The 14,198-nt window shown below is 41.8% G+C and overlaps 1 protein-coding gene across 5 annotated transcripts in view; it reads left to right on the forward strand.

Moving 5' to 3' along the window:
- Window positions 1-14,198, forward strand: part of arap2 (ArfGAP with RhoGAP domain, ankyrin repeat and PH domain 2) — a 106,623-nt gene that overhangs the window by 48,214 nt on the left and 44,211 nt on the right. For all 5 annotated transcript variants that reach the window (XM_028428758.1, XM_028428760.1, XM_028428759.1 and 2 more), the window contains 3 exons: window positions 1,518-1,603; window positions 1,725-1,907; window positions 5,675-5,849. In XM_028428758.1, the coding sequence (XP_028284559.1) occupies window positions 1,518-1,603; window positions 1,725-1,907; window positions 5,675-5,849 (444 nt within the window). The remainder of the gene's footprint in view (window positions 1-1,517; window positions 1,604-1,724; window positions 1,908-5,674; window positions 5,850-14,198) is intronic.

A 14,198-nucleotide genomic window follows, 5' to 3' on the forward strand; every position in this document is an offset into this window, starting at 1 on the left:
CAGTAAGTAACTTCAAGGTGGACATGCTGTTCCACAGGGCCAGAGCATGACAAGAATATACCAGTATGAATGTACAGAGTGACTGTTATAGTTCAGTAGATTGATTGAGACAGGCAGGATGACTTCCTGTGTCTCTCAGTGGTGCATCGTGGGAGTTGGAGTCTGTTGCTGAACGAGCTCCTGTGGCTGGTCAGCACAGTGTGGAGCGGGTGAGAGGGACAGTCCAGTATAGTCTTTGTTTTGGACAACGTCCTCCTCTGACACACCTCTGTCAGAGAGTCCGGGTCCTCTCCCACAACATGGCCGGCCTTCCTGATGATTCTGTTGAGTCTGTTGATGTCCCTCACCCTCAGACTGCTGCCCCAGCAGACAACAGCATACGTGATGGCACTCATAGACTCACAGAACATCCTTAGCATCGTCCTGCAGATGTTGAAGATGTAATGTAATCCTCATAGCTGGAATAGATGAACATTGTATCGTTTTCACCATCAGGAATCACTGGTATGCCAGAGCTACTGTAGCCATGGAGACTCAGTACACAACAGGGTCTATGGCTAGTAGGGCAAAACTGGATAACAATAATCAGTGTTTCTGTAATTAGGAGTGAACATTCCACTGTGAACAGTCTACTTTTATAGGTGGGAATACTTAATACTATAATTGTGACAGGAGGGGTACCATTTTCATTACACCGACCTGTCCACAATGGGACATGGCTTAGATCTGTCCTTGAATGCATCATGGTGTCAGATTCAAGTCTCTCTAACTCCTGATGTTTGTGAACCGATTGCAGTTTTATGAGGAAAACACATCAGGGAAAGTGTGTTTTATTCTGTGAACCCGGTTCGTCCATCATTTCACACCAATTATGTGTGATTACATTAACACATTTACTTAGCTGTTTGCTTCTTTCTTTCAGCGTCTTAAGTGGTAAGTGATTTCGTGCATCTGTATTCTCTAGAACTGTGTCAAGATGGCCTTTCACAGCTCACAGCCCCTCATTTTCATTCACAGCTGCTCTACTTGAGTATGGAAGACCATAATGAAATCATGCCAAATCTAAAATTATCTGCGGTTACACACACAGGACAATAATTCACATTCACACGTGCAGTGTGTTTCTGTCTAATGTATTATGCATGTATGCTCCGTCTTTAGCCATAAGCAACCCCAGAAGCCTCTCGTTCACCCAAATAAACAGGCCGACCAACAAACACAATGAATTACTCATGATTCATTAGCAATTAATGGCACTCGTTCTCTGCTTTCATTTCCAATTAGGAGAGCTGAGGGGACTAAATATGTCTGTTGTGAGTGAGAGAATGAGCTCGCAGTCATGCTCTGTTTCTCCATCTTGTAACTGCCTGTTTATTGTTTATTCCATCCCTGACATTCGGTGTGTGTGTGTGTGCACGTGGAGGTTGTTGTGCACATATTTTTTTTAGCCAGTCAGCCAAGAGTTGTATGTGAATGTATCTGCACATATGTGATGAGCGTGTGTTTCTGTGTGCCAGGACAGCACCGTGCTCTGGGGCCGAGTATATCTAAAGTGCGCAGCTTGAAGCTGGACAGCAGCATTTGGAGCAACGAACTCGTTGAGGTGAATACAATAGACATTACATGTGCAAAGTCATAAAGACCTACCAACAGAATGGCAGCTGTTCCTTTTTAAATCCTTCACACCTTTACATTTCCTTTGTGCATGTCTTCCAAACCCTCAGCTCTTCCTGGAGGTGGGGAACAAGAGTGCGAACAGTTTCTGGGCAGCTAATCTTCCCTTGGAGGAGGATCTCTCAAACACGGCTTCTGCAGCGCAGCGCGCCACGTTCACCCGCAGGAAGTACAAGGAGAGGAAGTACCGGAGGGTCCTGGAGGGCTTTCAGGACCTGGAGCAACTCAACAAGGTATGAACTTCATGTTGAGGGCACTGAATACTGAAGCGTCAGAATGTTCTTTGCTGTACTTTCAACTTCAAAGCTTTGATATACTTCAGATGACATTAAGCCAGTATATATCAGTATATGTCCTGCCTGTAAATTAGATTTTTTGTGTCTTTCTGTATGTCTAGTACAGTATAGTTCACAGGGCTTATGTTGTCATCCATTAGCTAAATCCACTGAACTTGAAAAGGCCTATATTTGTCTGACCTTTTGACCATCAGTAAATCTGCACTTAAAGCCTAAAGATGCCAAAGTCTCATCGATCTCCAGCACAGAGATGTTGGCATGGGGGTTTATAGGAGGCCTTGCATATTCCTCTAAAATGAGGGTCTTAAAAGTTTCCACCTGCATCAGCATTTACGCAGATCAGCCCCTCCTCCCCTCCTCCCCTTGCATTGTTTTCCTGCATGGAAAGAGAGGAATGGAGATGTGGAGAGAGAAAGGAGGGAATGAGGCGAGAAAGTAAGGAAAAGATATACCAGCTAGCTAAGTGGAAAAGTGGATTAGGATCCACGACAGAAACGCTTGGGTCGGTTTTATTGCGGCTTTTCCTGGCTGCTGCCTGAGAGTGTGTTGGTGTGTGTGTGTGTGTGTGTGTACATGCGTGTGAACATGTGTGCTGCTCGGCTTGAGATGTGTGAATTTGCAGGGGTGGGAGTGTGACAGAGAGTGTGGCTGGTGGAGAAAAGAGGGATACAGCGAGGAAGAAGAAGGTGGTTGAAAGGGGTTGTGTTTGTTTTCTCGCTGTGTAGTCTACCTTTATAAAAATGGGCTCAACACATTTGATAGGAGATCATTGTGTCACAGTCATTATACACACCATGACTCAACATATGTGTGCCAACATAAGTAATAAATCAAAATTAATGTGTAAAAAAAAAAGTATTTTTAACATAAACAAGGACACCGAGTCTAATCTCATTGGACACGTTCCACTTCTGTGTCACATTTACTTACTGTAACACAAAGCGGAATAATAAAAGCTATATAAAACCCTCTCCTTTGGGAGTCCTCTCTGGAACCATGACAATAATACTAGCAATTTCCTAGTTGACATTCATGCAATTGTGAAATCATACGATGGCATTTTAACAGGTTTTATGGGCTCAGAGGTCATCAGACTCACTCAGCAAGTCGCCGTTTAAAGTGTCATTTCAAGTAAAAAAGTGATTTATTGGTGACTGCGTCAGTATGTATAACTCACATCATTTGTGTGCGTGCACGCTTATTGTGTTTATGTTCATGTCCTCTGCCTCCATCCAGTTCGCTCCGTTTCTCAGTCCCATGATCCCCATTAGAAGCTCATATCCCAGTGACCTCCACAGAGTCTCCGCAGACCACATGACCTAGAGAGAGAGGGGGGGTGTCAAAGGACCATCTTATATCATTACACACAACCTCACACACACACACACACACACATACACACAAACTCTCTTGTGGCTACAGTAATTGCTATGACACGGAAGGTCATTTCAAGAGACGCTACAGAATAAGGCCAGGTTGCATGGGACTGTTTTGCCATAATCTGACCCCATCCTTTGTGTGTGTGTGTGTGTGTGTGTGTGTGTGTGTGTGTGTGAGAGAAAGACAATACACTAATGACATCATTCAGCAAATTAATACTTGTGTTATTTTCTCCTGATGAAGACGAATCAGTTTTTGCAGAGCCAAACAATAGAACTAAACGAGATTGCAACACATAAATATCTTATCTCATTGCAGGCCCTCTGTGTGGATGGGCAGGTTATATTGATGGGTGTTCTGTTGTGTGTGTGTGTGTATATATGCACGGCCTCACCGCGCCTCACTTTCCGAAGGATATTGCTTGTTTGTGGCAGATCGATGCAGCCTACTGACTCGGCCCGAGCCCGATGAAAGGAGAGGTTGTTCGTTGAAATTCCGCTGTTTGCCACTCGACTCCTCTGTTGATCCACTTTGTTGCGGGTCATCGTGCACGTTGTCACATCAATTGAGTGGACGGATAGAAGGAGAAGGACAGAAAGGGAAAATATTTTCCTCGGTCAGACTGTACACTTCTGCCTGCTCTTATTTTTTTAGCCGGGTCACTGTGTGAGACGGGTAAATCAGACTGTCTGCTCCACTTCTATATATATATGTGTAATAGTTTAGTCTTAGTTAGGGTGCAGAGATGCCTTACATAGAGGTTCCTTAGGTACAATGGACACTAAAGAATGTCCAGTCCATATTAAAAATAAAAAGTTAAAGCACAGATAGTTAGTTTTAACCCTTGTTGCACTGTTCGGGGCATTTTTGTCCTCCAAGAGTAATTTAATTTGGCCATAGCTTTGAATATACGTGAGCAAATTATATAATTTTTGGTGAATAAGCTTAATTTTACATACATTTTCGAAATATGATTTAAAAAAATTTCATAGGTCAATAATACACTGTGGGCAAAAGTAGTAAAAAAAAGTTTTTTCTTCCACTTATGAAATTTGTAATTAAAGGGTTAACCCCCCCACCCCAAGCCGATTTTTTTAAGGCATCAGCTTGAAAATGGCATGCCCAAAATGAATAGAGTATATCTCAGAAACCACAAGGATGTGTAAGTATTAGTTTGTATACCTCTGGCTCTTTGTACATTAAGATGGCACACAGCAGAAATTCACACTTTTACAATGAATATCTCCTTAAAATTAAAGCAGTTGAAAGTTATTTCAAGCTGTAGATAAGCTTGTGGACATTATCTCGGACATTATTATTTCATTCTAATTAAACAAAATTACAGAGGGTTTAGTCCAACCTATGTGGACATAATTTTTAAGCTGGCCACCCTTTTTAGAGGTATTGGAATTTGATTGTTTTCATGAACCAAACTATATATTTCACTTTAAAGTCACTATTGGTGTTCATCACTTCCATTTACATCACTTTTTACTTGTATACATACAGAAGTGAGAGGCTCGCTGTGTGAGCTTGAAAATTAAACATACACATATTTTTTAACAACAGCTGTGATTTATTTTGTCGTATTGTTGCATTTCCTTGTGCTCTCAAACAGTGTTTTACTATACTCTGCCTCTGCATGGTCTGCTGCTGTTCTCTAGCTCCTTTCATTGTTTTTAATGTCTTTATTCCCGCATATTTTTTGTCTCAGGAATTGTTAGTTTCATTCTATTTAATATGACCCATTTGTCCTGCTCTTATTTGCTATATTCCCTTTTTTTTCATAGGGATTAGAGCTTTAACGATCCCCGCGGGGAGTATTAAAGTTTGATGATATTTTAACTTCTCTTTTGAATTCAGCGGCTGGAACTCAATTCTAAACTTTATATGGTTTTCTGATGCCGCTTTATAGACTCTTTGTCCTCTATCAACCTGGCATTCACACAGAGACACCCACAGGGACACTGAACCGCTGCTCCTACACAGGAATGTGAGGCCATACCTGCGTTTCTAGGAATTTTCACTGCTTCATTGTCTGGGATGTGAAATGTTTAAAGGTATTACCACAGCTATAGAAAGCTGCTTAGAAATCCAATGAGCCGCAACTCAACTCATTCAGTCTTTTATTGGTCTATAATAGCAGGAAATGTAAGTGACAGGCGGACTTTCATAAATAAGATTTGCGACCACTAAATTCAGCCTCAGTTGATTCATGTTGAAATAACATAAAATATTACCCTGCACATGTATTATTGGAGGTTTTCATAAATCCTGCAGCTACACAGAGATTCTCTTTTCACGCATTCCTCCTCTGCACACAGGCGCTGTGTGCAGCTGTGGTGTCGCCCGATGTGCTGCAGACCATGGCCTTAGTGTTCAGTGGGGCAGATGTTATGTGTGCCACTGGGGATCCAACCTACTCCACCCCATACCTCCTGGCTCAGCGTGCTGGACAGAAGCTACAGATGGAGTTCCTGCATCAGAACAAACTATCTGGTAAGCAACTTTGTGTGTGCCCCCCTTGATCTGATCTGCAGCACACAAATACAGAGCAGCAGGGACGGAACAGGCTCCTTCCTATGGCTGCTTAATTTTACATGCAGTGTTGGGAAGAATACTTTAAAAAAAGTATTCAGTTACAGAAAACAGATTACATGCCCTAAAACGTAATTTGTAATGTATTCCGTTACATTACTCAGTCTGAGTAACGTATTCTGAATACTTGGATTACTCACACAATGAATTGCATTTTAAGTGATTGAATGCAGCGATCAGTCCCTGCTTACTACAAAGTATGCTATAAAACATTCAATAAAACATGTCCAGACTGTTGCAGCAGACTGCGTTCACATCAATGTTATTCTGTAGAGAAACCGAAATAGAATGTAATGATGTCAGAATAATATATATTTTATTATATATATATATAATATAATATGGGTATATATATATATATATATATATTTAAACAATATATATATATTTAAACAATGCAACCAAAAGTCATTTTACACACACAAAACAATGTTTGAATACGTATCAAACAGACCCATGTATACACCTACCTGACAGCAAGAGACACGTTCCTATTTAAAAGTTAATCAGCCTTTGTTTTGGACAGAGTTAGCTAGCTGCTAACAGCTAACTAGTTCACTTATTCAAGTGACGCTAACAGTGTACCGGCATCATGTTTGAAGAGCATTAAGCACGCAGAGCTTCCTCCTCATCCTCAGACTCTGACCCACATCAGTCCGGCTCCACTGTCCTCTCTGTTGCCCACAGCTTTCTGTCCAGTTTGCTGACATGAACCAAAAACTTTAGCTTTGATCAAAGGTGTTGTATTGACGGTAAGAGCTCTCACTGCAATGATTATTCACTGTCATACACACGTATATGACCACACAATGAGACAAGCGATAAGAAGTCAGACATCTAATGTAAACAAGATCTTTGTTGTAAGAAGACAAAGATTTTTATGTGACTTGTTTCATCCAGCAGAGTGAATAAACACATGAAAGTACCGTCGTGTAATCCACTGATTTTAACAATGTAACTGTATTCTGATTGCCATCTCTTTAAAGTGTAACTGTAACGGAATGAAAGTAAGACTTTTTGACAAAAAGAAAATTCTTTGTGGATGAGGAATGAGGGTGACCTATTTGCAGTGCTGTCCGAATTAATGATGTTTAAAATGAACCACATGAGGAGTGGGACAGAATCACTGAACTCTGATGGTTGCATTTTTGGTTTGCGCTCATTGGATCCGTCTTGAATAGGATTTCTCTTAGGTAACCTGTTAAATATAGCAGTTATTAGGTGCATTTCTTGGCTTTGGAAATTCTAATTTAAGCGGGTTAAATATCGCTGAAAACACAGACAACCTCCAGCTTTGATCTTGTATTTGTGGCTCTGAAATAAGGCAATTAAAGCCTCTATAATGATGAGAGTTCTAGCTCTAACACTAGAAACTTTTCCACGGTCAGTGTTCAACTCAGGTGAGGTGCTGGGCCACAAAAGGCAGCTTTGAAACAGAATAGTTCATGTTATTCTCTTGGCCAAACCTTGAAAAAAAAAAGCTGACTTGCTCTCATAAATCTGTGAAAAACCCTTTAAACTAGGTGTGCGAGTTGGACTTTTACAACCATCGGCGCCACATATATTCTGCCCATTGTCTTTATACTTTAACAAGCCAATCATGTTTAAAACTCACACTCACCGCTGTGCCGCCATATTCATAAAAGCACAGTGGGAGTTTTTTTTCCCTTTGCCATGAATAGGAAATGAAGGCAGAAAAACCCACATAAAAGTTTGGTCTCCCCCCTCTTTTCTCCCCCTTCTCTTTCCTCCCCCTTCTCTTTCCTGCTTTCCCCCTTTGTATTACCCTCCTCATGTTCTCGGCATCGGAGGCACGGCACAGATGTGCTGTGTCGGTTGGCTTTCCCCGTGATGGGTGTGTTTTGTTTGTGCGCTTCCACACAGGACTGATGATAAGCATGTATTAGATTAAAGGAGCGAGAGAGGCCGTTGGCTGGGGCCGGGGGGAGACTTTTCTCGGGGACTGTATTTTACATAATGTATGCGGTGCATCTGTGTACACTCGCCGGCTCCGAGCCTGTTAGGGACTCGCTAATTGCTAGCATGGGTCACCTGGTCACCATGGTGATGGCCATTACTTGGAGGTGTTCTGGAAGAGACACACATGCAGACAGGCAGATGGACGCTCACATTCATGCATGTGGTATTGTCCATCTAAAATGTGTAGCTATATGCTCATTATGTGTGAAAGTTGTAGGGCTTCATCATTAACAAACAGACAAATATGTTTCTAACCAGACTTCTCCTGCAGAGATGGATGTCCAAGCTAAACTAGCCAACTATTGCAGACAAGCAGGACTTGGGTCAGAGAGGTTACACAGAGCCCAAATGTTACTCTGACAGATTGACACTATTCTTTGGCTGCAGTGGAGATCTTGCCTCTGGGAGGTTGGTCAGTGCAGCGCTATGCTAGTTGGGACTAAATGACAGAGTGGCTAAACAGAAGCTACTGCTTAAAGTGATGTTAGCCCAGGGTCAGACGCTACCTTAAGGATGCAGGTTCCTTTGTCTTTTGTTACTGGCAACAAACCTTTATTAATATCCTCAAGTGTCCTCTAAAACTATGTTCATATTTTACACTTCTGCTGTCCCATGATTTATGTCCAATACCAGCATTCAGTAGCAGTCCAGGAATGACGCGATGTGGCTTTTATTTTGTCAGACAGTCAGTTAGTTAAAGTGCAGAACATTTAAAGCCTTTTCAAATGACTTCATACAACATGGACTAAGCCTGTTACCATTAGATATATATTTCTCTGTATACTGATGTCTATGGTGACATTCCCATTCTGCTGCACTGATAGCAAAGCTGAGCAGAAGTCAGTGACCCTTCCACTGAGATCCAGCTCAGGATTTACCCCAGTTCCAAGATGATAATCCATTATTTAGGTTGAAAAAAAAATGTCAGCTGGAAGTCGACTGACATCCATGCCTACACCTTTTTGATCTAATTTTGATCAGTATTCTGTAAACTATTGAATGTAACCAATGCTGATAAGAGGTGTTTTCCTGGTAGGAAATCTCACAAAAACCAGCATTAAACTGCCTTTAACCTTCAACAAATGCAATATTTGCTCCAGTTTGAGGAGTAAAACCTCCAGTGACTCAAAATATTTGCAACCTCTTTTCAAAGATCCACATCCGTACTGGGAACTAAAGCGGTTTTTGGGGACACATACATTCTGAGTAATCAGAGACTGAACCCAAACAAAAAGTAAAAAGGCTAAGAACAGACTGTGCAGCTGAAAGAAACACAATACTGTCCAGTTTGCCTCTTTTGACATTTTACCGTCGGACACATTGTCACATCACACAAAGCTGCGGACAGCGGTGTCTGTATTGTTGTTTTTTTTGTGTGTGTGCATGTGGCCCCCATGTGGGTTTGCAGGCAGACTTGTGAAAATTTTGATTAAACAGAAATTGAAGTTTTTTTTTTTTTGGTCTTGTGTGCAGTGTTCTGTCTGGCAGAATCTGGGAACAATTCAATACCCACATGACACCATCCCTACCGTATAGCCTGGTGTTGACAGAGGGAAGATAGAGGGGAAGAATAAAAGGCAGCCAATATCGAGGACAGAACAGAGTTCAGAGTTGTTTTAAAGTTTTAGAGACCTCAGCCTTGGCTTACAGTGGAATTTTTCAACAAGATAACAAACATGCAAGGTGTCATAATGCCACAGCGTTCTGCAGAAGTGTGGCAGTAAATGTGCCTGTATGCATTCCATCTCTCTTTGCTTATCTTGTAAAAACTTCCATTCGCATCAAAAGTGTACTCCAACCACCACTTAGTTTGTAAACTACACACTGTATTGAATAAAATGACGACAAGCGCGGTCCTCTCCTCAATTCCCCGTCCCCCTTGTGGGAGACTGAAATGAGGCAGCGATAAACAATCAGACACCCTGAAGAATCCTCACTCCCTTCAACTAAAATCTAAATTGGACTTAGCTCTAAATGTGCAAGAAGAAAACTACCGTTGCCTCTCCTCGCAGTTTGTAAAAATAAAAATAGGAAACCCCTCTTTATTTCCCCTGGATATAGTGGATGAAAACAAAGCTGACAGCCTGCTTCTCCCTGAACCTCTCCACAGTCCGCTCCCTCCACAGCGGCTCATTTGTAACTCCGATGTTAGGACCGTCCGCTGATGGCAGAGCACGGCCACTTCATTAGCTCCCCTTATATGTGAGTGCATGTACGTTGGGGCCTCGGTGGACCTTGTTCTCCCGCCCACACCTGCTCGCCTCAAAGCACCCTGAGATACTATAGGAGCGTGTTCATTTGCATATAACCATCCCAGCTTCTATTAAAGAAGCAGCTCTCTTCACATTTTAGAGACCCCAGAGGGCAGCTTCAGTGATGGCTCTATCCCTTATAGTCAAAGGCTTCCACTGTATATTTTTAGTGTATTCCCATATTGAGGAGGCCACATATAAATACAATTATCTGTCAGCAATGTGTGTGAGGTGTGCTAATATTGAAGTTTACTGCAGCAGTCCATCGCAGCAAATTGTGCAAAAGTGTTTAGAGAGTTGTGAGACTGCACCTCTGTTTGTAGTCGTTAGATCTGGAAGTGCAAATGGTAACAGAATCTGCTCATAAAGCTGTCGGCTTTTAGCTGGTAAATCATGCTGAGATGTTTTGGGGTAAACCACAGCACTGAAGCTGTAACATCGTGGCCTGCAGCTTCGTTTATTACCACTCAATCCTTCATGAGGAGGTGTCCCTGCTGGACTGCAACACCAATGTATGTTACAAACTGCAAAAACAGTGAGAGTTCACAAGAAAAAAAAACTTCTTTGTAGCATACACTGTATGATATTAAATGGGCGGCTGTGGCTCATGTGGCAGAGTGGATTGTCCACTAATCGCAAGGTTGTTGGTTCAGTCTGGAGTCGCTCCCAGTTGGTGGCAAACATCTTGAGAGGCAGCTTCAAACATGACTGATGTGTGAGAGTGTGTGTGCATTGGTGAACACTCGAAATCAGTTTGAGTGCTGCTAAGGTGGAAAAGCGCCTCATGAGAGCAGAGCATTTGCATACTTTGATATGTGGAGGGTGGATGTAACGTTCGACTTGCTTGGTGCTAGTGTTCAGGCCAGGTATCTGCTAATGTGAGGTCTGGTGATTTGATGTGTCGGTGTCCTCCTTACTTTGGCAATATCTTGGCTGTCCTCACATGGCGTTGTCACTCATAGCTCTGTCTGAAAGTGACACGTAAAGGAAGCAGAAGGTAGAATTTTGTTGTGAAGGTAACCATGGTAACCAAGGTAGAAACCATGATGCAAAAGCAGAGAAGAGTAAAAATTAAACTGGTCAAACGACTGGTGTGGCTGTGCCTCCACCACCTGTCCAACCTCCTAAAAAAGATTGTGGCATCATATGAGAGGCTTCATATATGTGACTGATCACACACCCAACATGTTTGAAGATTGGTGTCAGAATGTGTTGGCTTTCCCTCTCAATGCTATGTTTTTAGCTTCTTGCTAATGTTGTTGGTTTGTTTTTCTTGGATGTCCAGTTGCAGTGCAGAGAGGTTTTTGAGATTCATAAGGTAGAAGCAGCTCTCTGCCTGGAAATGAGGCTGGGTACAGTAAAGTTGATGGTGAAGAACCTAAAACTCTCTGAGAGAAGCTGCAGAGCTGAGTGATATTTCTCTGTGGGATTTGCCACTACAGGCAACAGGATAATTCAGCCAATCGCACCTATAGAAATATATTTTAAAGCCGCTTTGATCACACTGTGGCACCTCCCACATATTGTATAAATACAGATTTTGGCACAAAGCGATGCCAGTTTTCCCCAGGACTGTTACATCTATCTTTTGTACGCAAATCGCCTGCCATATGATGCCTAACTCACAAATCTTGAAATGTTGAATTTAACAATGCTTTGTGTCTTGTAAGCGAAACCCCCCACCGGCAAAAAACACTGAATATCTGCATAAAAGCTCCAGCTAATGCCTGAACAGTAAACAGAAGAATGTAAACATGTAAATTGTTGTTTTACAGCCGCTCTTCCTCCACCCAGGAGGCCGATTTACTGTAAAACCGAGCTTCAGAGCGATGCTCCCTTACTGTTGACATTACTCCGCTCCTTTTTAAATGACACACCACGGATTTGGAGGCGAAGAAGTTTTATTGTTGCCACCCTAGCATTCCTGACGCCTCTCGAATCTCGCGGTACATTAAAAATTCATCCAGCAGGCGTTCTGCGTGGATAATAAAAAGATGAACACACACACACACACTGGCACACTAAATCTGAGGCCTTGTCTCCATTTCACCCTGTTGTTAGCCACATTGTGTAATTCTGATTTTTTGCTGGGCTTGTTGACGTTTTTTTATGTTTTACCCGAACACTTAATTATATGTGGGTCAGTTAGAGGGTCAGAGGTCACACATAGCTGCTGAGATTGCTGATTGTTTTTACATTTTCTCCTAAACATGTTATTCTTGCTTTCCTCACATGTCCTTGTATGTGTTATCGTTTTCATGTACGTGTGCTCCCCCTGATTTTTACCCCCACTGCCCGCCGCTTGTCGGGGACCAGTATGTGACCGTTGCCGTGGGCGACCAGATGGCTAATTGAGCACTCTGTCATGTCACCTCCCTTCACTGGGGACTGAGCCAATCAGCACAGGCCAGACTTCTCAACTGCCGCCCCCACAGACATCACGGTCCCATCTTAACAGAGTCCAGCTTTAGAGGCCCAGAGGGATTGTTTAGACGGCTCACAGAGAGAGCCTTGTTACAAGTGATACAGAATCAAGCTACCGGCTTATTTACATTCTGTCGACCTGAGTGCTTGGAGAAAGTGTGTTTGTGTGTGTGTGTGTAGCAGTCTCTCTAGCCTGCAGTTTATTGGTGAAAATGTATGTCAGATTCTATGTATTTATGATGCAGCTCCTGGCACCCACCCTCTGTGTTCAATTCCCAGCTAGATTACAGATGTTGCTAACCAACTTGGCTCTGCATCGCTTGGCATCACATCAAAAGTATATTGTACTTGTTACAAATGGGTATAGCACATAAAAAAATGCCTGCATCAAGCCAGAAAAGGGTGCTGGTATTGACTGCTGCAAGCTAACCACTAGACTGGTAATGGACCAAAGATGATGGTGCTTTTGTTTGTGGGTTTTTTTATCTTTCACAATCCTTATTTTAATTACCAAGTTGGCAGGTTTAGGCAGAAAACATTAACTGAGGATCTTTGCAATGCCAAGAAGAGTTTTTATTTCTAAATCTAAACTTTTACATCATACAAAATAATAAAAGAGCCATCACACATCGAGACATACTACTTGAATTATAGCATGAAAAATAGCTGTAATTGTTGCACTGCTTTGATTACTTTATACCGATTGGTCAATAGAACAGACCTCTGCTATTGTTTAACAACAAATAAAGGTTTTTGCTGCAGTGGAAAGCCAGATGTGAGGATTTTACATTTAAATTGTTATTAGGGTTGCAACGATTATTCGAGTACTCGAGTAATATTTGAGGGCAAAATGCATCGACAAGGCAGTTAGTGGCGTCATCGGGAATGGTTCTCTGGATCGCGGCGCAGCGGGATGATCAGCGTTCGAAATTCGGGCGAGCCAGTCACACACACACACACGGTTTTGGCGCCGGGCATGGAGGAGCCCACCAGCAAAGTAGGTATCAGCTGTAGCCGTAATTTATGGGAAAACTATATTTACGCATAATCCAAGTACTCGAATAAGCGCAAAACTAACCGGCGAGTATCCCAGTATCAAAATACTTGTTTTGTTGCAGCCCTAATTTTTATTAATGTATTTAGTATGTAGATCAAAAAGAATGTTTTGCAGCAAACTAGTTATTATAGGTTAATAAACACCTTAACCAGTATCACTCTCTGTGGGTTAGTTTTGTACATAAAATGTCAGTTTTACAAGTTTGAACCTTAAATAATACATAAAAAACTTAAAAAAAATCTCTTACTGCCATTCAATTGATTACATTACTGTAACAACAGATTACTTAGTATATAAATCAGGTTTCTTCTTTAAAAGAAAAAAATAAATATTTATTTAAAGCATGTTTCTGTACTTTACTGATATAGGAAACAATGGCTCACAGACACATATTCTATTGCTATATTGTCCTTTTTAGAGTTTAAATGTATTTATTTATTAATTATTATATTATTAACTTTTGGATTTATTTTTCATGTCATCATTGTTTAGTTAGACTCTCCCGACCACAACACGTGTCACATGGCCTCTATTCCA

The sequence above is a fragment of the Parambassis ranga genome, chromosome 18 (assembly GCF_900634625.1).
Source record: "Parambassis ranga chromosome 18, fParRan2.1, whole genome shotgun sequence".
NCBI classification, from domain to species: domain Eukaryota; kingdom Metazoa; phylum Chordata; class Actinopteri; family Ambassidae; genus Parambassis; species Parambassis ranga.